This window comes from Serinus canaria, chromosome 5 (genome assembly GCF_022539315.1).
Source record: "Serinus canaria isolate serCan28SL12 chromosome 5, serCan2020, whole genome shotgun sequence".
NCBI classification, from domain to species: domain Eukaryota; kingdom Metazoa; phylum Chordata; class Aves; order Passeriformes; family Fringillidae; genus Serinus; species Serinus canaria.
Window position 1 is genome coordinate 3,546,400 of NC_066319.1, and position 27,864 is coordinate 3,574,263.

Consider the following 27,864-nt stretch of genomic DNA (forward strand, 5'->3'; position numbering starts at 1 on the left):
AAAATTCCCGCTTTGCAAAGCACAGACGGGGACGCTCCGCTGAGCCTCGGTAAGAGCACGCTGGAGCAAAACAACGCCAAGGGCGCCTGGGTGACCTTGAGCCAGAGCACGGTGGTGCTAGGCGCAGATGGCAACACTTCTGTTCTCCCCGGCAGAGTGGAGGGGGTGAGTTGTCTCCTTACAGGTTTTCCTTCCCCCGCTTCAGCTCTTTGCCACTCAGCACCTGTTTGGGGTGGAAGTTCTAAAATCAGGTGCAGATGAGTAGGGGATGGGCCTATGCCGCAGGGAGGAGGGAAGGAAGAAGGGGAGAGCGGATCTTCCATCCATGCCGTAGTGCTGGCGGGTGAACGAGCATCCCGTGTCATTCCCGTCGGCTCCCGAGCCGTGCCCGTGGGTGCAGCGCGGCTCTGACCCGCACATCCTTACACCCCTCAGAGGTCTGCTCCTGTCCCCAGCAGCACACGTGAAGGGTGCCTTGCCCTTCCCCTCCTCAGGCTTTTTCTCCTTTCCAAACCCCCGGGGGCTGCGTGCCTCGGACCCCATGACCGAAATTTGGGCGAGATGAAGCAGCCCAATGCCATAAGAGGTCCCCGGGAGGGGATGCTGCCGGTGGTGCGAGACCGAGCAGGGGCCGCTCTCCCTCCCAGGCTGTCCCTGTCCCTGTCCGTGCCCATCTGCATTTACCCTGCAGGCGGGTGCTGCCGGTGAGCTAAAAGCCTTTTTCACTTCTCCTGGCTGTGCCGGCGCTCGGTCCTGACCCCTTTTCATTTCTCCCGGCTGTGCCTGGAACCGGCGCTCAGTCCTGACCCTCCAGAGGCCACCGAGAGCTTCCACCCCCAGGGGAGGCGATGGCACCTCCCTCGCAAAGGGGGATCAGGAGCCGGGAGACCCCCCCGAGCGCTCTGTGGAGGGCCGTGCTTTAAACCCCTCTTTCGTGCACTTTTTTTCCAAAGGAGAGGCCTGGCAGCGGAGGGGGAGCTGGGTCCGGAGGCTCCCCCGGCCCGGCCGCTGCTCGCAGGGGCTCCCTGCGGTGAAGCCGGCAGCACCGCCGTGCTTGTGTGCTAAAGTGGATGGTTTCCCACCTCTCTTTCTTCTCTCCCCCACCTTTTTTCCCCCCTTTTAGGAAGACGATGTGGGGGATGAAAATAAAGCCCGAGGGAACTGGTCTAGCAAGCTGGATTTCATCCTCTCCATGGTGGGTTATGCAGTGGGGCTGGGCAATGTCTGGAGGTTCCCGTACCTGGCCTTTAAGAATGGGGGAGGTATGATGGCTTTTTCCTGTCTCTCTACCTGCAGTACCGTACGGGTCTGAGCCAGTCCCGGCCTTTTTGGCGGGGAGAAACACGAGGGAAGCGGGGTCGGCGGCTTCCTATTGCCGGGCAGCCAGCCCCGGGCTGAGCCGTGGTGCTGGAGCATCTTCAGACGCACTTGGTGAAACATTTGCCTGGGTTTTTGGGTTTTTTTGGTTTTTTTTTTTTTTTTTTTTTTACATTACTTTTGGTTTCGGTGGGGTTTTTTTTTTTTTTTTTTTTTTTTTTTTTTTTTTTTTTGGTGGTCATCTCTGGAAGCAGGAAAGCCCTGACGAGATTTCCTTAAAAGGTAGCGCTTTCCTTTAAAACACCTGCAATTGGTGCTGGCCGGAGAGGGAGGGAGATGAAGAGGCGTGTTGAGCACAGGGGCAGGGCTCCGGAACCCCCCTGTCCTCGGTGACACACAGACTCTAAACCCGCAATCGCTGGGATGGGGAAAGAGGAGGGACTTTAGAGTCGGGATAGCGACAAGAGGACGTTTGATCCCGAGTCGAGACATCCCGTTATTTCGTGCGGCTTGGGGGAGTTGTTTTAAATCTCTCCATGATCCGATTGAAAATAATCGTTTGAAATAGAGTGAATGTCGATCAGCTGAATAGAGAGAAGCTGGAAGAGGGGCTGTGCTGTTTGTAGTTGACAAGGGCAAGAAGAAGAAGTTGATTTGCAGGGGTTCTCCCACCAGAGGCTCTTACTGAAACGGAGAACCCGTGGATGTGACTCGATTAAACCCTTGCAGCTGTAAACCCCTTCCCTCTTCGGAAGGGCTCTCAGCTGAGGGGAGAGGTGCTGTGATCACGGGAAACAGTTATGTAGAGCCCGTAACAACCATTTTCTGCCAGGGAAGAGGCAATTTTAAAGAACACTTGTAAATTTGTGAGCTATTTTCTTTTCATTTTACACGTAGAAACTTCTAAGTGGGAGGTGTTAAATACTTATTTAGCAATAACGAGTATTTACTGTCTGTAGAAAACGCTGGAAAGGTAGAACCCTGACACTTATCTTCCCCCCCTCCATCCCTTCCTCCTGTCGGCACCGGGAATCGATAACAAACCGAAAGATTTTACTAGAAAAATGTCTTGACTAAGTTGTCCCCAGTACCACGGGGTGATTCAGGTTGCTCTCTCTTCTCTCCCCCGCCCCCCAAGGTGCGTTTCTCATCCCCTATTTGATGATGTTGGCTCTAGCTGGGATCCCCATTTTCTTCCTGGAAGTCTCCCTGGGGCAGTTTGCTAGTCAGGGCCCCGTGTCGGTGTGGAAAGCCATCCCCGCCCTGCAAGGTGAGCGGGGCAGGCCCGGTTTGGGGAGCATGACCCGCGCTGCGGCTCTCGCATGGCTTCAGCCGCCCCCGGCCCCGCTCCGCCGCATGCCGCGGGCGCTCCGCCGGGCCGCCCGCATCCCTCCATCCCTCCCTCCGTCCCTCCCGCAGCCGGGTGGCCCTGTCGCTGTCGCTGTCGCTGTGCCAGAGGAGCCGATGCTTGGCAGCCGCCGCCGGAGTTAATGGCTTTTCGTGCTGTCGCCCCGTGTGTCCGCAGGCTGCGGCATCGCCATGCTGATCATCTCGGTGCTGATCGCCATTTACTACAACATCATCCTCTGCTACACCCTCTTCTACCTGTTCGCCTCCTTCGTGCCCGTGCTGCCCTGGGCTTCCTGTAACAACCCCTGGAACACGCCAGACTGTAAAGATAAAAACAAACTTTTGCTAGGTAAGTTGGGACGCGCTGGTGCTCTTCTTTTATTGATTGATTTGTTCGTTTGGATTTTCAAATTTGTGGCCCCGGTGGTTTTCCAGAGGTTTCTGGAGCTCAGCTGCGCCCCTGGGAGATGCCGGAGGAGACTGCGGCCGGGAGAGTCTCCCAGCCCTGGGGAACGGTCCCTTCCCAAACCACTTCCAAGTGATCTGTGTCCCATGGGCACTTCCCTCTGCTTTTATTTAAAATTTTCCTTACCAAGCATAAATTAGATGTGTCAGTTTAAATGCTTTAAAAATGCCGATTTCCACCCCCACCCCGGCGGAGGAAAATTCTGTGTAGGCAGCAAAATACCACAGCTGGCAGCCTGGAGTGTCTGCTAAAGACGAATTATTTGTCTTTAAAGGAGCTTCTCTTTAACGAAAAAACCAAAACCGTTTCTGCAAACGGTCCCAAATGCACAATGACATGAAAACGGGAAAAAGTGAATCTAGTTAACGACCTTTTGGGAAAGGTGTCGGCAACTGAACAAAAGTTCAAGTAATTAGGTGTGATCTAATGCATTCTTGTCATTTTACAACAACAACAACAACAAATCTCTGCGCTTTATTTTTCTGTTCCCTCACCTCATTTCTTCCTAGATTCCTGCATTATTGGCGACCACCCAAAAATACAAATCAAGAACTCTACTTTCTGTATGAGTGCCTATCCAAATCTAACCATGGTTAACTTCACCAGGGAAGGAAACAAAACGTTTGTCAGCGGGAGTGAAGAATACTTCAAGTAAGATCTTTCTTTGTTCAGAAAAATTTTGTTGATCATTCTGTAAAATCCATTGGAACAGGCAACAACGTGGCTTGGGAAACCAGAAATACAGTAGTGAGAGGCAGCAAATGATGCCTCTTTTTTTTTGTGCTTAGGAATGATGAGAGCTGAATTCAAGCACTGGATTACTTGTTTTCTATTCCTGTGGTGCTTAGCACAGCTGGGGTGTTGGCCCATGCCCGGCAGTTTAATCTACTACTGCAATGCAGATAAATAAAATAATCCATGGTGAGAATCACTGGAACCATCTAGAGAAACTGCTGAGGACACTGAGGCAGAACAAAAAAGGAATTTGCACTGAATTGCTGCCTGTGGTTGCTTTCATTATTTTTTCCCCAAAATTTTTTAATTTCTTTTTTTTTTTTTTTTTTCCCTTAGGTACTTTGTATTGAAGATTTCAGCTGGGATTGAATATCCTGGTGAGATTAGATGGCCCTTGGCATTATCTCTTTTCCTGGCTTGGGTGATTGTTTATGCCTCCCTTGCTAAAGGAATCAAGTCATCAGGAAAAGTAAGAACAAGATTTGTGATTGTACACTCACAGGAAAGCAGGGTGCTGGTTTTAGGGACTCACACTCTCATTTAAGGGATGAATTACTGAAAATATTTGTATTAATTGAAATGCCTTTTTCCTCTCTGTGTTTTCCTTTCTAGCCAAAACAGAAACTATTTTTGTTCGACATTTTTTCTCTAACCTTCAATAAATTTAAAATTAACTCTTCAAATGCACTCAGCAGTGTGCATTTGAAGAGTTAATTTTAAATTTATTGAAAGCACAAATGGTACTTTCCAGCCTTCCCTATTCTACATGGTCTTCATAAAAATTCTGCAGTCATCTCACTTTTCACTGGAATCCGGGAAATTGAGATGTAAATTAAGATGTTAGGTAACTTATTTGAAAATCAGAACTGAACTTTTTAAAAAGCTCAGTGTGTGTGTGTGTGTGATCAACACAACTAGGTATTTCCTGGGATTATGATAGTGGAGATGGAGATATGAATTTTCTAGAGCTGGTCATGGAGTTTGAAGCCACCCCTTCGCTTCTAGAAGCTGACTTCATCTCTTGGGAGGTCACTTGGCAATTAACAGAAAATTCAGGGACTTAGAGTGCCAGGGGAAATTGAGATTTTTTTCCTCCCTTACCCCAGTGGAACAGGAACAAATATTTCATGAAAGGCAAGAGACTGGATAATAATAGGGTTTTGGATGTGGCGATGGCTATTTCTCTAAGTGACTCTTTGTGGCCAAGAAAAATACTGACACGGATGTCGGAGAGAAAAATATTGACTCCTTGGTTTTAGAGATAGAAATCCTGTAATTATGTAGAGTTCAGGATCTTGACTGTACAGAAATTCATCAGGGCAGCTTGTTGGAACACCTCTTGAAACAAGAAGAGAAGTTTGAAAAGCAGTTTCCAAGGTCACTTCAGCTCAGAGCACAGGCTGGGGGAGGAGATTCTCCCCCTCTGCTCTGGTGAGGGCACTTGGAGTCCTGTGTCCAGCTCTGGAGCCCACCACACAAGAAGGATCTCTTGGAATGGTCCAGAAGGATCTCTTGGAATGGTCCAGAAGGATCTCTTGGAATGGTCCAGTCCACCACAAAGGTGCTCAGAGGGCTGGAGCCCCTCTGCTGTGGAGACAGGCTGAGGGAGCTGGGGAAGAGAAAGGTCCTTCCAGGACCTTCCACCACCTAAAGGGGCCACAGGAGAGTGGAGAGGGACTTGGGACAAGGGCATGGAGGGACAGGACAAGGACAAATGGCTTCAAACTGACAGAGGGAGGGTTTAGATTAGATATCAGGGAGAAAATCTCCTCTGTAGAGGTGGTGAGGTCCTGGCAGGGGTTGCCCAGAGAAGCTGTGGCTGCCCCATCCCTGGAAATGTTGAAGGCTGGGTTTGGATCATGCTGGTCTAGGAGAAGGTGTCCCTGCCCATGGCAGGGTTTGGGATGAGATGATCTTTCAGGTCCCTTCCAACCCAAACCATCCTATGACATAATTCCATCATGTGTTATGATATCATTCTGTTTTGTTTAGGACCAGAGGTCGATGTGAAAAATATTTAAAATTATTTTGTGTTGAATGAAAAGCTTAACTGGCCATAATCCAACCATTTTATTTGAACACAGAGAGAGCTGTGTTCTAGATAATTATTTAAACATTAAACACACAGCCACTGTTGTGTATTTAGACATCATGATGATTAGGTCTGTCTAGCTAATTTCAGGCTTTCCTTTTTTGAATTTGGACCATAGCTATCATCATGGTGATATGTAATTATTAAGAGGCACAAATAATAATAAAAATTCTTTAGGCTTTTTTTTTTTTTTTGGTTAAACACAGAAAAATATAGAAGAAAACTACAGAAATGTGTTACTGAATGGCATTTCTCATTTCATTCCCTCTGGGAAATGATCAAAAGTAGGATTTTCCTTTAGCTTTAAATTCCTATTGTTCCTCTCCAGATGGAGAGAGGAATCCTCTTCCCTTCTCTGTCTAGAATTCCAGCTCTTATTGATGTTATTCCTGTTTCCAGCACCACGAAGAGCTGTAAAATTTCAGATTTCCAGGGAAATAACCCTGCTGTTTTCTTAGTTTATCCCATGACTGCTGTCTCTGAGTGATTGCCTTCTTCTGGCAATAATGGCATTTCCATTTCCCCTCCTCTCTTCCCCAAACCAGCCCTTCCAGTAACCTTTCCTGTGCCCTGTGCAGGTTGTGTACTTCACAGCCACATTCCCCTACGTGGTTCTCATCATCCTGCTGATAAGAGGGGTGACTCTGCCTGGAGCTGGAGATGGCATCTGGTACTTCATCACACCCAAGTGGGAGAAGCTGATTGATGCTATGGTGGGTTTGCTCTTGCACTCAGAGCTGCTGGGGTGAATGAATCCCAGATCTCTTGGGGTCTGCTGCAAGCATTTTCCATGTGCAGGGGTGGTGGTGTCATCTGTGGAAACCTGTTCTTCATCTTGCATGGGTAAAGTATTTTTTAGGGTCACTGGCAGAGAAAACATCAGTGTCTGATGCAGGTTTTCCCTCTTGACTTGTGTTTTTTGTTTCTGAATGTATTTGAACTGATATGTATCAAACAATATAGTTTTTATGTTTGTGTCTCCCATATAGAGCAAGGTTTACAGTGTCCTTCTATGTGGACTCAACAAGAAGAGTGCTCCTTAAAAAATGAGCCTGATGTATTTAGTGGCAGGACTTTGCATTTAAATACTCTGTTGACATCCATTGGTCTGACACTCTTTCCTGAAGCTGATGCTACTTTCTTTCCTGCCTAGGTTTGGAAGGATGCTGCCACTCAGATTTTCTTCTCCTTATCTGCAGCCTGGGGAGGTCTAATCACCCTCTCTTCCTACAACAAATTCCATAATAACTGCTACAGGTGTGTAAGAGTGAAATACATCTGTGTTATTAAACAGGTTTGTCCAAAACCAGTTACCCTTCATCTTCCAAAAATCTGGTTTGCAAGACCCCTATCTCTTGTCTTTTTCTCCCCTGCTGTTCCTTTTGTCCTATTTTCCTCTCTGGTATTTTTTCTCTTTTCCTCTCTTCTGTTGCCTTTCTTTCCTATTTTTTTTTATGTGTGTGTGTTTTGTTTGCATTTAACCATTTTTGGTTTTGTGTATTTTTTCCTCTCCCCAGGTCCTAATCTACTAATCTCAAGCTGATCATTCAGGTTTATTAAAGCTCCTGCTGGCTCCCCACTTTGAGAATCAGGAGGTTGAGGTTGAAGGGCAGCCTGGGATGTGTCAGGAGCTGTGAGCAGTGAGACAGAATCACTTGGCAGTCCTGCAGGACTTTAACTTGCCACTTCCATTCATGTGATTCTTACAGCTCCTAAATGTTCTTTCTTTCTCCAATTACTCTTAATGTGGGTTTACATGCAAAGAATTTATTTCATGCTATGAAATCTAAAATCACTTATTGGAGAGCTCATTTTTACATGGGAAGAAGTCACAGGGTAGAATTCTGCATGCAAAAGGCTGCCAGCTAAAATGTCTGCAGGTGGAAACACAAAAGCAAGTGGCATTAATGGAGTGCTTCCCTGCTATTTTAAAGTCAGTCTGAAGCAAATTTGCCAATTCTTTGCCAATTCTTGCAATGCCAGAGGTGCTGATTCAGGACAGCCAGCAGCATGCACAGGGACTCACCCAAGAGGATGCTCAAAAACTTTCTCCTGTCAGGACTTCAAAGGAAACACTCCTTGGGATTTCCACTGCCACCTCCTGTGGCTTCTAAGTACAGAATAAAAAATGCTTAACTTAAAAAAGAAATGTGGATGAGGATATTAAAAAGGAATTAAAAAAAATATCTTACTAGTGCTCAAAAGTAATTTAATGAAATTATCCCAAAATATGGATGAAAGTTAAGAGTGTTGCATACACAGTAACTCCCACCCAGCAATTCTTTGGGTCCTATTTTTGAAAATGCCATTCCTGAGCTTTTTTTTTTTTTTTAATTAATAATTACAATCAGAATATCAGGGGGAAAAATGGAGGAAGCATCATGCCACCTTTCTGCACTTAACTGAAAATTTTGAAGGGAATACATGGTAATGAAGTACAAACATATCATAGTTCTAATACCAAAAAATGCTTTACCTGTGTTAGGGAGGGATATGAGACACTGAACTAGAAATAATTAGAAAAAGTTTAGTTACTCCCAATATTTTCAATTTTGCAACACAACCTTGAATATTGAAATGAAGGATGAGTATTTTCTCTTTCAATTTCTATATTCATTACATTTTAATACATCAGTTGTAATTTTCAGTCACACATTAATTTTAAACATAGTCCAAAATCTATAATTGCAGTAAATTTACATGAATTGACTTCACAATGAATACCTGAAATATTTCCAACCTATCTAGGTTTTGGAAGAAGGTTAACACATGATGATGTTGATGATGATGAAGGTTAACACATGATTTTTTTGTGTAGACCAGAGAATTAACAAAATCATTCCTGTTAAGAGAAGCTCTGTTGGACATTCCAGAAGTTTGCCAGCTCAGTGAGGTTCTTTGACAGCTTTTCAAGTTGTGTTTCACTCTCTTCCTGACAAAAAGTAACAGTAGGAATAAACAATTCTAGCCAACATCAACCCCCTAAACATTTGAAGTGAGGGATTTCTTTTTCTGAAGGCGTAGTAGTTGATGGGGAAGTTCTCAGGATGTGCATATTGTTAAAAAAAAAATCCTTTTAAGAATGCAATAATTATGGATGGAGCTCATGAGGGCTGGTTTGCTGTCAAGCCTTGACATATCCAGCATAGGAAGATGTCCAGGTGCAGATTTCTTGAGATTCCTTTAATTACAACCATGGAAAAACGTCCCAAGGAATCCTCCCAGCACAGACAGGAAGGTGACTGAGCAAGCTGTGCCATGTACAGAAAGATTAACCCTGGAATTTTGTGTAGGAGCACAAGAAGGACAGGACAAAAACCACCTCAGCTGGGCAGCAGTGGTTAGTCCATGCCCAATACAGAGAGCAGAGGCCAAGAGATAAAAAATGTGTTCCAAACCAAGTCACCAGGGCTGTCTCTGCTCTTCAGAGGGGCCAAGAGCAGATGTGCTTGCCCTCCTGCATGGCCTGTGGTGTGCTGATGAGAAACTCCTGAAATGCAGGTACGAAACCTTCCCTGTGTGTATCCCAACTGGCTCCCTGTGCTTTCTTTGCAGGGACACACTGATAGTGACGTGTACCAACAGTGCCACGAGTATCTTTGCAGGCTTTGTCATCTTCTCAGTTATTGGCTTCATGGCAAACGAGCTCAAAGTGAATATTGAAGCTGTGGCAGACCAAGGTAGGGCTCACTGTCATTTCATTACTTAGCCAGGCACCCCGTGGCACTTCCAGCTCTGTCATTATTGATCACAGATATTTGATATATGATCACTCCATATCCTTGGTGTTGGAGGTGGGAATGATGGCTTCAAACTGCTGTGCATTACTAAACCACATGTGGGCATTCCTGCACAGGAGGAGGTAGGCTGGGAAGTCAAGGTTTTGGTTAAAGGCTCTTAATCACTTGTTTGGTAAGAGAAGGAAGGAAGCTGAGACTCATTTTAAGTCTTTGTGTAAATGGCTGATGGAGGGTAGGGTGGGATGGTCCCTTGATGTAGTCTAAGGGATTATTGGCCTTCTCATTGGTCTCTGCTGCTTTTTGTCAAATCCTCTCCAAGGTAAAAGTTATCTCTGGTGGTTGGGATTTTGGATGAGAGGAGGGTGGGAGAAATCTGGCACCACGAGGGGTGGATTGTGCTTCTGAGCTGTGGAGAGCAAGGAGATGCCTCCACAGAGAAGTAAAACATTTCTGAAGAACTGATTAGAACATCTTGGTAAGGGAAGAGAGGTGGAGATCTGAAAGGTCTTAATTAGTAGAGCTGAGCTTAATTGGTAGAGCTGAGCCACCACTGTGGCAATGAAACCACAGCTCTAAGTGCCAGTCATTGCTAGAGCAACTCCAGGGATGAGGACTCCACCACCTCCCTGGGCAGCCCTTTGCAATGTTTAACCACCCTTTCAGTGAAAAAAATTCTTCATGATTTCCAGCCTGATCCTCCCCTGGCACAGCTTGACCTGTGTCCCCTTGTCCTGTCCCTGATCCAAGGGAGCAGAGCCCAGCCCCCACCTGGCTGCACCCTCCTGGCAGGGGCTTGCAGGAGTGATGTTTACATTCCTATTTTTGATTTAGGCTTCACCTCCATTCTGGAACAAACGACAAAAGCAGCCCCAAAAATCTGAGCCAGACTGCACTCACCAAAATGATTGGTGAGGAGCTGGAGCTAAAGGAGCTGGGCTTGAGTGGAGCTGCAGAGGAAGCTCCCAAGGGATGGAGAGAGGGGATGAGAGGTGGCACTGCCAGGCATGGCGGGGGAAACTCTTGGCTCAGCTGGCACATCTCTCTGGAGGTGGGAAATGTTCAGCACAGGAGGTCAAAACCCCTTTTCTGCTGAGGGCTTGGTGGTCTTGGAGGGAGCGGCTAATGCCAGGCTGGAGCTCTGTGTTCCCAGCTGTGCCAGGGGGTGTGGGCACAGCTGGGAGGGCCCTTGTGAGAGCCTGCTCAGGTCATGTAAAGTTATTTCATGAGGGTGAGGCTTTGCTGCTCTCCATGACAGGGGGAGACAGAATTTGGTGAAGTAATAGAAGCTGAGTTTGCAATAGGGAGAGAGTGAAGATGAAGGGTAATTGCAGACTGAGGTAGTGCATTGCATAGCAGTAATTAAAAAGCAAACTCAAGAACTCGTGAAGAGAACAGCCCTTGGCATTGCCTAATTATTATTATTATTTTTTTTTAAATTCTAAAGTTGTATTTCTTTTTGCAGTGAAGGAGAAAAAAATCCAAAATGATGATGAAGCATAATCTCCCTTCAAGTTTTCAAAACCTTGAAGGAAAATGTTAATGGAAATATGAAGGGCTGTAAAATTTTTTCCTTTTTTTTTTCTTTCTCCTAAATTATTAATCTGAAAAAAACATAGTATTTTTTTTTTTCATTTAGAAAGTTCTTTTCAGGAAAAACTCATTTATCTGCTGAACAAATAAAACATGGAGGGAAAGACAGCACAACCTCTTTTTGTTCTACTCTCTGATTAAGAACATAGTGTAGCTGAAAAATGTTATGCCTTAAAATGAAAGTTCAGGTAATTTTCCTTTTTAAGACATATAAAGTACTTGGGGTTTTCCTGGCTTTAATACACTTTTATAAAGAGTTCTTACCCACCAAATCTTGGGAGATGGAAGGAATGGGAGCTTGGCTCCCTGTGGTTGGATGCTGCCAGGTGTGTGTTATCTAGGAGAGCTATGAGGGGCTGACCTGGAGACATGCTCATATTCTATGATTTAACTTTTCCTAAAGGTGTGATTAATGGGAACTCATTATTCTGAGACTTAATTAAACTTCTATATGCAGGCAGTGAGTTTAAACGGAGCCCTTAGCTCCAACAGGAAATCTTTAATTAAGAGATTAAAGAGGTGTTTGTAAATACAACAGCGTGCAAAAAGTAAATTTTTTTGCAGCACATTTTAAAGGAAGCAGCACTTACTGAGCCATGTACAGAGTTTGGTTTGGGTTTTTTAAACTGTGTTTTAACTCTTGTATTTGCCTTTTGTTCAGAAGGAACCCCAAGCAGTGCACAAGCTGCCCGAGGAGATGCTTTTTCTGCTGCTGAAAGTGTGTTTTTCTCAGTGCCTGAGCAAGCAGCAGCTCTCTCCTGAGCACCAGCAGCATGTGCAGCTGGAGGAACTGGGGCACCATGACCTAAAGTAGGAATGTCCAGGGCAGAGCCAGTGGGGAGCCTCTCTTGGCATGAGAACACCTTGGCTCCTGGCATTTGTGTCTCACCTGGCAGGAAACAAACAAAAAAAAAAAAAGGATGGAAAATTCCTGATTTAGGCTTTGAAAGATTCCATCTCCTTATTTCTTGGGTTTTCTTGTGTGTTTTTTTTAGACTCACAGGAGTTATAACCTTCTGTCTGGTATCAGGTCTGGGCATGTTTTATATTCTCTCCTCATTTTAACAGTGGGGCAATGAGTTGAAGAAGAGAATTTGCATTTCCATTCACGTTGTAGCACCGAGGTGGGGATGTTTGCCATGGGCTGCTAATTGGCAGGAAAGTGATCACAGAGCAGGGCAGAAACATTGCTGCAGTGTGCAATTTTTGCTAATTTTTTAAAATTTTGTGTACTGGCTGAATATGCATTCTGCTTGGAAAGCTGGACTAAGTGATTTGAAATTTACAGTGTAGATAGAAATAATTGGGTAATGCTAAACTCTGTAAAGTTTAAGCCTTTTTGTAAATAGGAAAGATTGAATCTGATCATCTTTATTTTTCTTATTTCTAGGTCCTGGGATTGCTTTTGTGGTTTACCCAGAAGCCTTAACTAGGCTGCCCCTCTCTCCCTTCTGGGCCATAATATTCTTTTTGATGCTTCTAACTCTTGGATTAGACACCATGGTAAACTGCTTTTGTGTCCCATTCATTTTCTTTTGTTTTTCTGTTTGGAGGACCATGGAATTGATTGCTATTTCCCACGTGAGCAGTGACTCATGAAAAAAGAGGAGTGCAGTAAGGCCATCGATGCTGAAATCATTTTGGCAGAGCTTTGGCCCTCTGAGCATTTAACACCTAGGACTCAAAACCCTTTGTTATGATGTTTCCCATGCAGTTGGAGCACTCTGGGAGCACTGAAATGAGCCCTTTCTGTTCGTTTTTCAGTTTGCCACCATCGAGACCATCGTGACCTCGGTGTCGGACGAGTTCCCCAAGTACCTGCGCACGCACAAGGCTCTGTTCACTCTGGGCTGCTGCGTGTCCTTCTTCATCATGGGCTTTCCCATGATCACTCAGGTAATCCCAGCGGCTCTGAGCATCACTGCCTGGCCCCAGTCCCCCTCTGCTGGCTGCTTTCCTCCTGCACAGGCTGCAAAATGTTCAGCTGAATTCTGCCACGAGCGGCACATGCCGAGTCTGAAATCCTTATTTAAAAAAAAAAAAAAAAAAAAAATGGATGCTCTGACTGAGATATTCTTAAAAGATTTTGCTTTTCAAATCTTTATGAGAATCAGGCCTTTAAAATTTTCTCTAGCCAAAATAGTACTATAAATTAAGCATTCAAGCCGCCCTGACAGAGGGCAGGGTTAGATTAGACATTAGGAATTAGGAAGGAATTTTTCCTTGTGAGGATGGGCAGGCCCTGGCACAGGGTGCCCAGAGAAGCTGTGGCTGCCCCTGGATCCCTGTAAGTCCAAAGCCAGGTTGGACACTGGGGCTTGGAGCAACCTGGGATAGTGGGAGGTGTCCTTGCCCATGGCAGGGGGTTTGGAATGAAATAATCTATAAGGTTTCTTCCAACCCAACCCATTCTATGAATAAAAGAAAAAAAACCCCAGTTTTGAATGTGATATAAATATGCACAGCTGTTTTGAGTGCCTTTCCTCTGAGATTAGACATATACTGATGGTCTCTGTAAACTGGAGTTAATCCTGGAATTCCCATCTACTACTGATAAACTTCAGTGTCTTCTTCACTAGTACCTTCAGCATGATATATAATTTCAAGATGGGATGGACAAAATCTTAATATTTTTTCCGTCCTTTCACCCCTTTTTTCTTTCTTTTCTTCCCCCTTCCCTCATCACCAACTAGCTCAACTTTTTCTAAAGCCCAGGAAGGATTCAGTCCTTTATTCACTTGAATGATGCTGCTTAACTCACTCATGGAGACAGGATATTAAATCCTTTCCAAACAGATGAACTGGACTCACCATTATGGCAGCTGTGCTTCCAATGGTGATTTTGTTTTTGTCGTGCTGTTATGTGGTTTGAGACACTGCAGGTGGAAGTTGTGATCACAGTTCAGTCCTTCATCTTAAAGGACTGAATTCAAAGTCTTCCCAAGCTGTCCTGGCTAGCAGAACCAGGTGCACCCTCTGCTTTTTTCTTGTTGGGTTTGAAGTTCATTCAGCCAGAAGGAAGAGGCTGTAGCACAGCACGAGCCTGGGTCCAGTTGATGTGTGGATGCTGCCTTGGCTCCTGCTCCTCTCCAGTCTGCCTGCCCCAGGGCCACCAGTCACCTCCTCTCTTTCTCTCCCCAGGGTGGAATGTACATGTTGCAGCTTGTGGACACTTATGCAGCCTCTTACTCTCTTGTCATTATTGCCATCTTTGAGCTTGTTGGAGTTTCCTACATCTACGGTAAGGAAAAAGCGTTGTTATTGGGCAGCCTCTGTCAAAGGAACATTTTAGGAAGTGATAAGTGAAATTCTTCAGGAAAGCAGTAATTTTTCTCTGTAATAAAAGCCCCAAAACATTCTTAGTTTGGACAGAAGCATGACAGGACTTCAGGGTACCTTTAAATGCATGTATTCAAAAGACTTTCATACAGTCTCAAGTCGTTTTCCACCAATAGCTCCAAGATATGAGGATGAGAATAGAGCAAACGTTTGCTGACACTTTTCCAGGGGTGCTTTTGTGCTTCTACAGTTTTAGGGACAGAGATCTGAGCCACTGGAGGTATCTTTTAGGATGACCCTAGCTGGATACCAGGCACCCACCAGGGCTGCTCTATCACTGCCTTCTGCAACTGGACCTGGGAGAGAAAATATAACAAATGTTCATGGCTTGAGATAGGACTGGGACAGATTGTTCAACCAATACTGTCAGGGGCAAAACAGACTCAGTTTGGGGATATTAATTGCATTCATTGCTAAGAAAAACAGAGCAGGATAATGAGATAAAAATAAATCCTAAGGGTACTTTACCCCCAGCCCTCCCTCCTTCCCAGCTCCATCTCATCCCCACAGGAGTGCAAGGAGATGGGAATGGGAGTATGGTCAGCTCACCACAGGTTGTTCCTGCTGCTGGCCAGGAGAGGAGGCCTTCCCCTGCCCCAGGATAGGTTATTCCCCAGGGCAGTTCTCCATGGGCCTCTCTAATGTGAGTCCATTTCATGAGCAACAGTTGTCCACGAATGTCTGCAGGGTGGGCCACTCTTCCATGGGGTGCAGGGACAGCCTGCTTCAGTGGGGGTCCCTCACAGGCTCACAGCTCCTACCAGCATGGACAGTCCCATGGGCTCCCCTCTCCAAGGGTCTGCAGCTCCCTGACAGGTTCCTGCTCCAGCATGGGCTTCCCACATGTTCACAGCCTCCTTTGGGCATCCCCCTGCTCTGATGTGAGCCCTCCATGGGCTGCAGGTGGATCTGGGCATCCCTGTGCCCTCCCTGGGCTGAAGGTGGATCTGGGCATCCCTGTGCCCTCCCTGGGCTGCAGGTGGATCTGGGCATCCCTGTGCCCTCCCTGGGCTGCAGGTGGATCTGGGCATCCCTGTGCCCTCCCTGGGCTGCAGGGACACAGCTGCCTCCCCAGGGGCTGCAGGGCAATCTCAGCTCTGGCACCTGGAGCAGCTCCTGCCCCTCCTCTGCCCTGACCTGGGTGTCTGCAGGGCTGTTCCCCTGACATGCTCTCAGCCTGCTCTTCTCTGCTGAAATCCCACCTGTGCAATAACTTTTTATTTTGTCCTTTTGAAATCTGTGATCAGAGATGTTGGTACCCCAGTAGTGGGTGTGCCCTGGAGCCTCCAGGGATTGCCTCTGCCAGACACAGGGGAAGCTTTTACAGCTTCTCATAGAAACCACCCCTGTAGCCCCACTGCTGCCAAAACCTGTCCCTGCAGACCCAACACAGCATTTACCAACTTTTGAAGGCTTTCTCCCCATGTGCACATCCAACTTCCCTTCTTCTTATTTGTCCATAATGTGTACTCAAGACTATGCAGCTGCTCAGGATGATAAATTATCCACAGTGGTCACACCAGTGATGTTGATCCCTGTTGATGTACATTAAATTGTGAGGAAGATGCTCAGCTAGTGTGGAAGAGTGCAATCAGCACAAAGCTGCTGTAGCTACAATTGATACCAGCTGCTGATGTGCTCCCAAACTTGCCCAGTGTTTTCAGGATTCTTGGAAATGCGAAGATCTTCCCACACACCATAAAAAATTAATTTGTGCCTGCAATGGAAGGCTGTTTCTGGTCTTGCTGTGGACAGGAGTGAATTATATGGCTTAATCAGCTAGGCATGAAAATCCAAGATGTTCTGCTGAAGTTGCTTTGTGTAGCCACTGATTTTGAGTTCTGGCCCTTTTCACTGAATACTTGTATCTCCTGTGTTGTGGAGTCCACTCTGGAACAAATAAGTGCTTTTAAATATAGTACAGGTTTCAAATCATGCAGAATTTGGTGCTCTTGTTTGAGAAATAAATGTTATAGACAGGACAGGGAGCCAGCCCTTCCTTGTTTTCTCTGGTTTCGTGGAAATTCAGCAGTGTATTTTAACCTCCTGACACCCAATTCAGTGAGTACACCTGAGAGATTGGCTGCTAAGCCAGACATGACCTAGTGAGGAAATGTCACAGAATGTTATGGAAATACTCAAAACACAGAGAGAAAAGTTGATTTAGGCCAGTCATCTTTGGGTTGAACAAAATTCTTCACTTTTTTTCATGTCCCTGGAGCATAAATAATTCAAGTAGAGTTGGTTTAGAGGTGAAATGAAACCCAGCTTCTCTAAAATCAATGTAATTTCATAGGCAGCGATGAGTGGGAAGGCTTAAAAAGATTTTGAGTGTTTTCTGGGGATTTTTTTGCCTTCCTTCTCCTCCTCCCTTTGCTGACAGCATGTCTGAACCATGCTGTGCTAGATGTTTTCACTCTTCATGGCCACCAGCATCACCTGGACTGTGCCAAATATTGCCCCCTATTAGTGGGACAGAGAAAAACTCAGTGTTTAAAACATTTTTAATATTTTAAAACCTACTTAAATCTGTAAAATGTCTTTGCCCTGCATGATTTTAAATAGGGATGAAGGTAAACAGGGAGCAAGAAGTGGCTCTGTTCCTCCTCTGAACACTGTGTGGCAGAAGCACTGCAAACCAGCCTTTGTGGAATGACAGCTTAGTAGGTTTGGAAGAAAAAAAAAACTGCTCTGGCCAGTGTTTGCTTTGCCTAGCAATTCCAGTATCCCTTAAAGCATTAGCACTTATGAAAAACATAAAAAAATGCAGAAATAATAATAGCTCTGCAAAGGAAGGGCCTGAATAGAGGAGAAGGCTTTTTTTGGGAGTTATTACTTCAGTGTAATCAGATGTGGAAAAGGTTTGACAAATTACCAATTATTCTTTTTATGCTTTCTGTACAGCTGATTGTTCATCAGCAGCTGTTGGTAAAACCTTGGCTGCAATCTATTTCAAAGGAATTCACCCTTTTCTAGACTAAGGAGCTTCCTTTCATTTCAATAAAAAGGAAAGACTGACATTAAAGTCATTGCCAGTTTGACTAAGGACCAGAGCCACTTTTACTGTGCTAAAGCTGCTTTTGTAAGGACTGGGCACAGGAACAGATCTTGTGCATTTGTGATTTGTGTGTTGTCAATGCAAGCAAAGCTGCTGCTGGGCTTATATTCCCTCAAGCAGTGCTTAAAATTGGCATAATACATTTTCAAGGTCTGACAACTGCTGTTTTACACTCCACTGCCACCTTTCTCTGTGCTCTTGTACTCCTCATGGCAAGCAGGTTGGCACAACAGTGGCAGGTGCTTTTATGATGGAATAAATTTGTCTTTAGTTCTTGTTACACGTTCTGCTTGCTGAGCTTGCTGAGATTTTTCAATTAAAAAGAGACACACGTGGTTATTTCCTTGTAATCTCTAATTTTTCAGTAGAGTCAGTGCTTCATAATACAATCAAATGCACCTTTTTATTTCACAGGCTGCTTTAGATGTTTATTCTCCAATTGTTTAGGTTATGATGGATGATTAGTAAAGAACAGCTTAGAGGTGGGGTATTAATTTAATCACCAGCATAATTCCCACTGTTGCATTTTGTAGCATGAAGCTAAAGACAAAAATCCCTGTGTTTGATTGAAGCACTGCTGGAAACTGAAAATACATGATGGAAACTTTGTTTGTGCTCCATCCAGAGCTGGATTTTGTCAGTTTGGCTTTGGGAAGGTTTGTTGTCAGTGAGTGGAAACTGCTGCTGTGTATTTGTAGAAAACATTAGTAATTTTGAGCATTTTACCTGCAGCAGAAGTAGTTGCCTGGCCAGGTTTGCAGTCTCCTTTTAAATGGATTTTATATGTCAGCACCTATGAATACATCATTCTACTTTAGAGAGGGGAAAAATCAGATTTGGAATATCCTGTGTTGTTTAGTTCCCAGAGTTATTCAGCAGGCCTGACTGATCTGAGAGGGAGATCACATTTATTAAGATCTGGGGAAAAAAAGCTGCTGTTCAGTAAACTAAAATATCCTTTGCATTTTTTCTGTGGAACTTCCACTGGAGAGAGATAAAAAATGTGCAATCCCTCTATCTGTTATGTACATTTGACTCCTGAATTGTTGATATTTAAGAGTGCCTTACACTGTGAGCATCTACTGACCATTCCTAAAAGGAATTTCTTTTTTTGTTTTTTAAATTGGAGTTTCAAACAAATCTGGGCAGGTTTTCATGAAGCTAGCATGACTTTTGGAGGCAGAAACCCCTGGTAATTATCCAGTTAGGTATCCATTATTTGCAGCAGCAAGTGTGGCTGAAGTAGACCCTTGAAATGAGATTTAAACTTTGTGGAAATAAACTTGTGCTGCTGCAATTAGTTTCAGACCAGCTTTGTTCCCAGCACAGCACAGGGATGGCTGCTGTGTGAGCACCTCCCTGACTGCAGGTAAATAAAACACAGGGACAAATCTTTCCATTGCAGCAAAAATCTCCTTCCAAGTCCATCACAGGGTGACCTTGGAGGGAACATTTTGTCCATTACAAACTTCTATTCCAAAGCAGAGAAGGAGCCAGTTAGTCAGCCTGGTGCTGAAGTACAGGGAGTCCATGTGGTATAAAAATTAGATGTGTTTTACACAGAAGAGGTTTTCTGAAGAAGAAAACTTGTGGGAGTCAGTAAAAGAGAAAAAGAGGGAAAGAAATTACAGAAGAAAAAAAAAAAAAGGGACCTCTGAGTGACCTTGGCTCAGTTTTCTGAGCTTACATCCACTGCAGATTTTAATTTTTTCCCCATCCCTAGATACAGCCCTTGCAGTACCATTTTCCTGTTTAATTTCTGTATTTTTCTTCTCTGTTCCTTACCATAACAGGGTTCTTTAGCTCTTCTCTCCCAGGCTGGGTGCCTGGGCTGGGTTCCTGTGTGCTCATCCCCCAGCCCTGCTGCCTTCTCCTGCATCAGAAGGCCCTGATGATGAACCAATGCCAGTGTTTCCCTCTGTTAATTATTAGAACAATCAGGTGGATAGATTTATTTCTCCTTGATAGCAGCAGAAAAGCTTCCAAACTAGGAGGATCAAGCCTGGGATTATCCCTTCTTACACTCAGCAGCTGCAGCAGCTGACTCTATACAATAAGAAATAAAGTAGTTTATTACTTTTGTTACAAGCATTTCTTCCCTTACTCGAGGCCTTTTCTCCAGTATTTAAGCTTTCCCCACATCATGCAGGTCAGACAAAATGCTGCAGAATAATGCTTTGCAAAATTCAGATAAAATTGGCCCAAATTTTTACCATTTATGTGAACAGGTGAGCTCTGACCTCCCTCTTCTTATTACAGTCAGGAAAGCTGGAATCCATTTTAGGGTTTTTTTAAACTTTTGGATAAATGGCTAATAATGAAATTGCTAATAACTAACTCACTAATAACCACCAGGGAATAGCAGCTGCTGACCAGCACACCTTTCCTGTCCCATGGCATGGCCAGGGAGGAGCTACAGGAGGGCTGAAACACCATTTTCCAACCTTGCATGCTCTGTTAACTCAAGTGACCTTCTGAAGGTTAACATATCAGCTGACCTTTTTGTTCAGACAACATTGAATATAATTCAAAAGAGGTCCAGGTGCTCTTGAGGAATTTTAAGTATCATTTATGCATCAGGTGAAAAAGAGCAGGACATCACCAGTTTCAGTGCTGAGGGGTACAGCTGTAATCCAGCAGCAGGGAAAGAGAGGATGAAATTAGCAGGTATACCAATATTAATTAGGCTGATCTTCACAGGGGAATAAAACAAATAATTGCAGCTCCCCAGTACATATTAGTAATGCTTTAACACAAAGCACACTAAGCACCTAATCTCAATGTAAAAGCTCAGTTGCTTTCATCCCTAAGAAGGAAATATTTTATTGGAATGGTTCCCACTCTATTAGTCCCATTTTTTACTGGGTAGTTAGATCCTCCAAGGAAGCTTTCAAACAAAAAATTTGGAGTTTGTTTTCACAGTTAGGCACAAGGGAGGGCACCAGAGCTCTGTTGCAGACTGCAGCTGGTTTCTTTCACACCTAACTGCTCTTCCATTTGCTGTTTACAGGATTGCAAAGATTTTGTGAAGATATAGAAATGATGATTGGATTCCAGCCAAGTAAATTCTGGAGAGTCTGTTGGGCATTTGTGACCCCAACTATTTTAACAGTAAGGAAAAAAAAAAAAATAACACCTTCTCCAAAGAGTTTTGCTGTTTTTTGTTCATGATGCATGATGTTTCTGGGTGGTAGCTGCTAGAAATTGGATGACAGCCATGGGTATGTAGTGTAAGGAATGGTGGTTTTGGTGGAGAGGGAGGGTGAGTGTGCCAGGAAAGTGGTGGCCTTTTCCTGGCCCTGCAAAATGCTGCTGTGGCACAGCTGCAGCATTACAGATTATTGTATATAAATATAAAATATATAAAAGTATAAAAAAATTAGACAAAATAGAAAAAAATATTTTAAAAAATATTTACAATATATATTATAAATATATAATATTTATAATTATAAATAGGATATTTTATAATTATAAACATAGAATATTTATAATTATACATAGAATCCTTTATAGTTATAAATATTGATATAAATATGATATAAATATTGATTTGATTTATATGTACACATATACATATATATACATATATATACATACACATACATACATATATATACACACACACATATATTATATATATGCATATATGTGTATATATATATATATATTATATATAAATATATATGTATATATATGTATGTATGTATATGTATGTTATGTATATATATGTATGTATATATATATCTATATGTGTGTATATATATATATATATATATATATATATATATATATAATATATATATATATATATGTATGTATATATATCTATATGTGTATATATATATATTATATATATATAGTCAGACTGAGCTAGGGAAAATAGGGACAAAAGCTATTTTATTTTCACCGAAGCTGGTGTAGGAGGGATGATGCTTTGGAGAGGCTGAGGTGGAGCCCCAGGTGACAAAAGGAGCGGAGGAGAAGCGGGACTGTCCCGTCCCAGGGCCCGGGAGGTGGCGCTGCGGGACAGCGCCCGGAAAGGAGCCCTGGAATCTAAAACCGCAGCCACTTTGGTCCAGTTTTTGCTATACTTCCTATTTTCCTTTCATTTTTATTTCCTCCCCAGCACCTTCCTTCAAATTCAGTTCGCATTTGCTTCACCTTTAGGTCTCCATTTAATAATAAAAAAAAAGTCACGTTCTCAATTTCACCATTGCTCTGAAAGTTTTTTCAAGTCCAGGGGACCAAATCCAACCACTGTATCTACATTTGCCATCCAGGGCTTCCTTTACATTTTAACCTACGTGCAGATACAGTCTGCAATATATATATATATATATATATTTTTTTTTTTTTTTTTTTTTTCTTTTTGGCCCAAGAATGAAATAATTATTTCAGCCATTTCAGAAGCTTTCAGCTTGACAAATCAGCAGAAAACAACAGAACTTTCTTTCACCAGCATCTTCTGTTTGAGTGCCCTTGGAAGTTCTCAAGCCTGAACCGCAGGTGCAGCAAGATTCTGTGTCCATGCAGAGTTTTAAATACTCATCATTTCACAGCAGTGCTAAATAGTTCCTGCCAGTCACACAATCCCAGAATAGTTGGGGCTGGAAGGGACCTTAAATCTCATCCCACTCCTCCCCCTGCCATGGGCAGGGACACCTTCCACTGTCCCAGGCTGTTCAGGACCCCATCCAACCTGGCCTGGGGCAGCCACAGCTGCTCTGGCTGAGTATTCTTAGCAGTTCAGGTCCAAGATAAGAGAAGTTTCAGGAATTTCTGAACAGACAGAGGTTTTGGAGCAGTATGAGGTCAGCTGGCAGGAGGAGAAGCAAAGCAGGGACTCTCTAGCTCCTTGCAGAGTTGTTGCATTGCAGCTCCTGTGTGTGCTGTTCTTTAGTGCAGTGTAAGCATTGGCAAATCTTCTTCTTCCTGGAGGGGGAAGAAAAAGGCACTGGCTGAAGTTAACAACTTATTTTCAGAGTTGTTAATTCACAAATGAGGACATTTTTTTCTGAAAACTGGAAAAGATTTAGTTTTCACAGACAGGAATGCCTGTGTGAAGGGACCAGTGAGTTTTGGTGAGCTCAACAAAACCCTGAGTTGTGAAGAAATGACATTTTCTACAATGAGAATGATTTCTCCAATGGGTAAAAGGAAGGTAGTCTGCTCTTCTTGCATAGATTTTCTTTTCCTGTTGTCTGCACTGCACTACAGAATTGCTCTGTGTGAAAACCAGGTAGCTCTATCCTACCCACCTGTGGTCTGATTGTGACAATGCCTGCCTGTAGTTTGCAGATCACTTTTAAAAAGCTTGAAGACATATTCCAGTTTATAGTGTTAGGATGACATCAGTGGTATTTATTTTCTCTTGGGGATCTCTTTAAAGATGAAGGCATGTGCACATGGGATGTTTTTAGCTCTTTGGTTTTTTTTCCCAGTGGTTGTTTTCAAGATGCTGCCTTAGACCCTATGTTATACTTCTGAAGAGAATTGTGAGGATTTTCTGCAAATTGCTCAGGTCCTTTACTAATCACACTTGTGCTCATAGCTCCTGTCAGTAATCACAACCAGGAAATAGGAAATTATGTTTGTTAAGGAAAGCAAATTTGAACTGACCTTGCATGTCTCTAAACTTGCATGTTCTGCTGTTGTTCCCTCCAAATACAATGTTGAGTGAACTTACAGTGAGGAATAAATTGACACTGATCAGTCATGATTCAATTTTTATGCAATGGAAACAGACAAAGCAAAACCAAGCAATGAATTATTTTCTATTATTGCCTCTGTAAAGCTAATATTTGATACATTTGGATAGCCTAATATTAGACTTTCATTAGACTCCACATCTCTGGAACTAAAGCTGATCATTTTTATGTGTGCCTTCACCTAGTTATACTTCTATAAATCTTCTGTGTGCAATTACTGCAAGCACAGGCATTTTCCAAAAGTTACTGAATTATGCACAAATGTAAGCAGATGTATTGCTGCTCACACAGTAAGTGAAATGGAGAACTTACCATAATCACATTAGGTAAAACTGCCAATAGACCATGTAATAAAGCATGTTACTCCAGGGACAAGATTCTAATTTCAATTATTCTGGCACAAATACAGTGATTTTTGTGGGATTCTGCAAGATTTCCTAGAAACTCATTAGATTCAGGCTCTGACCCATTAATCAGAGCTTGTGGCAGCATGCAGCTTTAGGTGTGTGGTTTTATCTCTATTCCATAGACACCACCTCTGTGTGGGTGGATACCCACCACTGGTGGCATAGCAGGCTTGCTTTGCTTACTCAAACATATTTGTTTTTTTCCTTTCTTGTTCCCAGTTTATCCTCTGCTTCAGTTTTTACCAGTGGGAACCCATGACTTATGGAGCTTACCACTACCCAGGCTGGTCCATGGTGCTCGGCTGGCTGATGCTGGCCTGCTCAGTCATCTGGATCCCAGTGATGTTTGTGATAAAAATGCATCTAGCCCCAGGAAAATTTATTGAGGTAATCCTTCTGTCTTTTTGCTGTTTAAAAATATGGCCACAGGAGACCGTATCTTTCATTTTACCTTGATTTTTGTGATATTGAATGTCTAATACTGCTCAGATTTCTTTCTGGTAAATCAGTTATTGTGTTGCAAAGAGATGCTCTGTTGATTTAAATTGTAGACCCTCTATTCTTAATTTTTCAAAAAACCTGGTTCCTAAATTGTGGAGTGTTTTGTTTTATGAGCTCTAGATAAATTTCATCAGGTTTTGCATGGCTTTATGGGAGGAAAGTTGTTCTAGATTCGTTGGCCTTTGTGCAAAAGCAGCACAGAGCCACAGAAAGCCTCAGTGTGTGTCGTGCCCAGGGAGCCTGGCATTCAGTCAGCACCAGGAGAGCTCCATCAGCACCAGGAGAGGTCAGTCAGCACCAGGAGAGCTCCATCAGCACCAGGAGAGGTCAGTCAGCACCAGGAGAGCTCCATCAGCACCAGGAGAGCTCCATCAGGAGCTGCTGTCTGCAAAGCTGGGTCCTGGAGTCACCCAGGATGTGCTCCACGAGGCTGTGCCACTCTCTGGAGGCCAGGAATGAGATGTAGAGCAGGAAGGCTTTTCATGCCTCTCAAGCTGCTCGTTATAAAACCCAGCTGGCAATCTTTGCTTTCACCTTTCAGCTCTTTATTCTTCCTGAATTAGCTGATCCTTTCTGGCACCCGGGCTTAAAATCATTCCAGGTGGCAATTCATTTTTAATTTTAGGTTATTTTGTTTATTTTGCTAATTGGTTTCCTGACACTTTGCCCCACTGCTTCAGAAATGTGGTGGCCACCTACTTCTCTCCATCCCTGAGCCCTGTCCCTGCCTGTCACCCCCCTGTCCCTGGCTGTTGCCATCCTGCTGGCTCCTCAGTCCCTGGCAGGATGAGCAATGTCAGCATTTCATCCCTTGGTTGCCTTGCCCCTGTTTTCTGGAGAAGCTCAGTGCTCCTTTTTTAGGTCTTTGAGGCTTTCTCAGTTCTGCCTTCTCATCAGTGCCTGCTGCTTGTGCTGCTCCCACCTTGGGAGAAGGAACAGACACTCACTCCCCTTTCTGTAGCTGCTTTTACAGTTCAGCTTCCCTGCAAATCCCACCGGGGCTGTTTCTTGCTTCAAAAAATGAAAAGGAGAGAAAATGTACTAAAAATAGTATAATCTTTTTGGTCTCTCAATATGTCACACTCCACATGCCTGAGGGAAAAGACCACGCTTCTCTGCTACCCATAGAGCCAAGGAATTTTGTAGGAGAGGGATTTTCACAGTGGTGGGACACCCTAGGGAGAGCATCCAAGCAGCAGACAGTGAGGCCACGTGTCTAAGGGGTCATTCTGCTCTTGTGTGGAGCAGACTGCAGGGCCTGATCAGGAGACAGCTGCCCCCTCTGGAAATGACCTAATGTGGAATTAGATCTACTTCTCCCATGGCTCATCAGCTTCTCTCGCTGACACAAACGGCTCTGCTTCAAAACTTCTAACATCTAAAACTGGCACACAAAAATAGGGTGCTTCCCTTACTGTGTTTCCAGGTGTGCACCCAAAGAAGCACCCAAGAGCTGGGTCTGGTTTGAAAGGGCTTTTGCTCAAGATATTTCTGCTGTAGTCTGGTGTTTCCTCAATATTGAGTCTGCTGCATAAAATTATTACGGTTGATTTGGGAGGTAAAAGTTGCAAACTGGTAATTAAGCAGAGATTAAAATAACTGATAGAGAGGTCTGATTCACTTTATTAGGTAATAAACATATAATTGTTCCCTCTTAAGTCATCAAAAATATGTTTTCTTTCCTTTTTATCTGTGAATGCACCAATCAAATTATATATTCAATAAAGAACTCAGTGGAAGCATCAGAACATTTTCTTTGTTTGCCAGGTTGACATTCTCCTCTTTCTTTTCTCCCGCAGACAGAAACAAAACATTTTGTCATCTCAAAATGAAAATCTTTCATTGTGATATACTACTTTTTGGTCATTTGTGTACTTTGGGGAAATATGCTAACTGTAAATCCAGTTATTCTAAGACTGCTTAGACCATTGGGCTAAGTAATTGTGCACATGCCCTTCAGTAAGAGAGCCTTGCAGTCTGTAGCAGTGGTTCTGAGCTCTCCTCACACGGTGTGGGGTAGAATGTATAATTAAAACCTGGAATAATTTCCCTATTAGTCTGGAAAACTTGGTGCAAAACAAACACTGAGCAGCAGAGCATTGCCAGGCTGTCATCAGTAACCTTCAGTGAGCCCATCCCCACCTGCTCAGCATTGATTCTGCTCCGTGGCACCCAGTGAGACTGTGTTTTCTCTCCCCTGGCAGAGGCTCAAGCTGGTGTGCTCCCCCCAGCCCGACTGGGGCCCCTTCCTGGCCAAGCACCGCGGCGAACGGTACAGGAACATGATTGATCCGCTGGGAACCTCCTCCCTGGGGCTGAAACTGCCAGTGAAGGATATGGAACTGGGGACCCAATGCTAATCATTGTTACAAAAGGGTGGCAATCACATTGTCAGCCTTTTCTGTTTTTTTTTTTTTTTCCCCATTTTATTTTTCACCCACCGCTTCTTCCTTTCTACAGTGCCTGAAAGTGGTTGCTTAGGAAAGCAGGACTTGTTGTTGCATGCCATAGGGGAGGCCTAACTAGACCACTTCCAGGTGTGGGTGATGCCTGTGACGTGTTCTGAACCTGGGGACACAGCAAAAGCCCTGTGTGTGACAGGTGACACAGCAGGTGTTGTCAGGTGATGTAGGAATAAACAAAACCAAACCAAAAAATCCTTAGGGGAAATGAGGTGTGCAGTCTGACCCACTTCCCACGAGCACCCTTTGTAACAGGTGGCTGGGATGGGACCAGGATTTTGCTACCAGTGTATTCCAAGGAAGGTTCATTCCTCAAAGATGATGGAAGTGAGCAAAGAATGGGATCTCCTTCAGTCCTGATGTAAATCCAGCATAAGGCTCCTGTAGCAATGGGGTTGCTTCTTCTACACTGACAGCCAACCTTGACCCCTGATGTCTGCACACTCCCTTTATGATTTATACTAACTTGGAGGGATTGTTATGCTATTTAAATAAGTGGAGAACCTTGGAACAGCACACCAGGAAGCAGTGTATGGGGTGAGAACAGAAACATGATAATCCATTTGTTGAAAAGCAAGAACAATGTTTTTAAAAATGATCAACTGAGAGACTAAACTGCATTTGAGTCTAGAAGTGGTTTGGAAATGGTGTCAGAATGAGCTGTATGGGTGTCACTGTATGAAGTCCTGTCATGTGTTTCTTTTGATGATTTGATATCTGTCATTTCAACTAGGAATGCCTCAGTTATACAAAGTGTCTGACAGCTGCTCCACGCCAAGTGCAACTGTGATTTCACTCACCTCGCTCCAATATTCTGAATATATTTTTCCTTGTTTCTCTGCTTTTGTTTACAGTATCTCCTCAAAAAGCCATCATATAATTTGTGCCTAACTTTGTATTCCTACAGTGGTAAGTGTAGTCTAGTTACCACCTGAAAACAGTTATTGGATGTGCTGTTCAACTTTGTGACTCCCCCTTCATTTGCCTATGAGCACCTTTATATAACCTATAACCTTTAGATGGTGTATTCTTCTCTTTCAGCCAATGGGGAAATAGCAGGACCCCACTTGTCTATATATTATATATATATAGCACG

General features: G+C 43.8%; 1 protein-coding gene across 1 annotated transcript; it reads left to right on the top strand.

The window, feature by feature from the left end:
- On the top strand, nt 1-26,666 carry SLC6A5 (solute carrier family 6 member 5). The gene is made up of 16 exons (XM_030240170.2): nt 1-169; nt 383-390; nt 1,124-1,262; nt 2,456-2,587; nt 2,843-3,016; nt 3,643-3,784; nt 4,205-4,337; nt 6,539-6,673; nt 7,114-7,217; nt 9,516-9,640; nt 12,681-12,793; nt 13,055-13,186; nt 14,432-14,531; nt 20,698-20,798; nt 24,025-24,192; nt 26,511-26,666. Exons 3-16 carry the CDS (start codon nt 1,193-1,195, stop codon nt 26,664-26,666), a joined length of 1,785 nt encoding a protein of 594 aa, XP_030096030.1. The 5' UTR covers nt 1-169; nt 383-390; nt 1,124-1,192.
- Nucleotides 26,667-27,864: the final 1,198 nt, after the last annotated feature.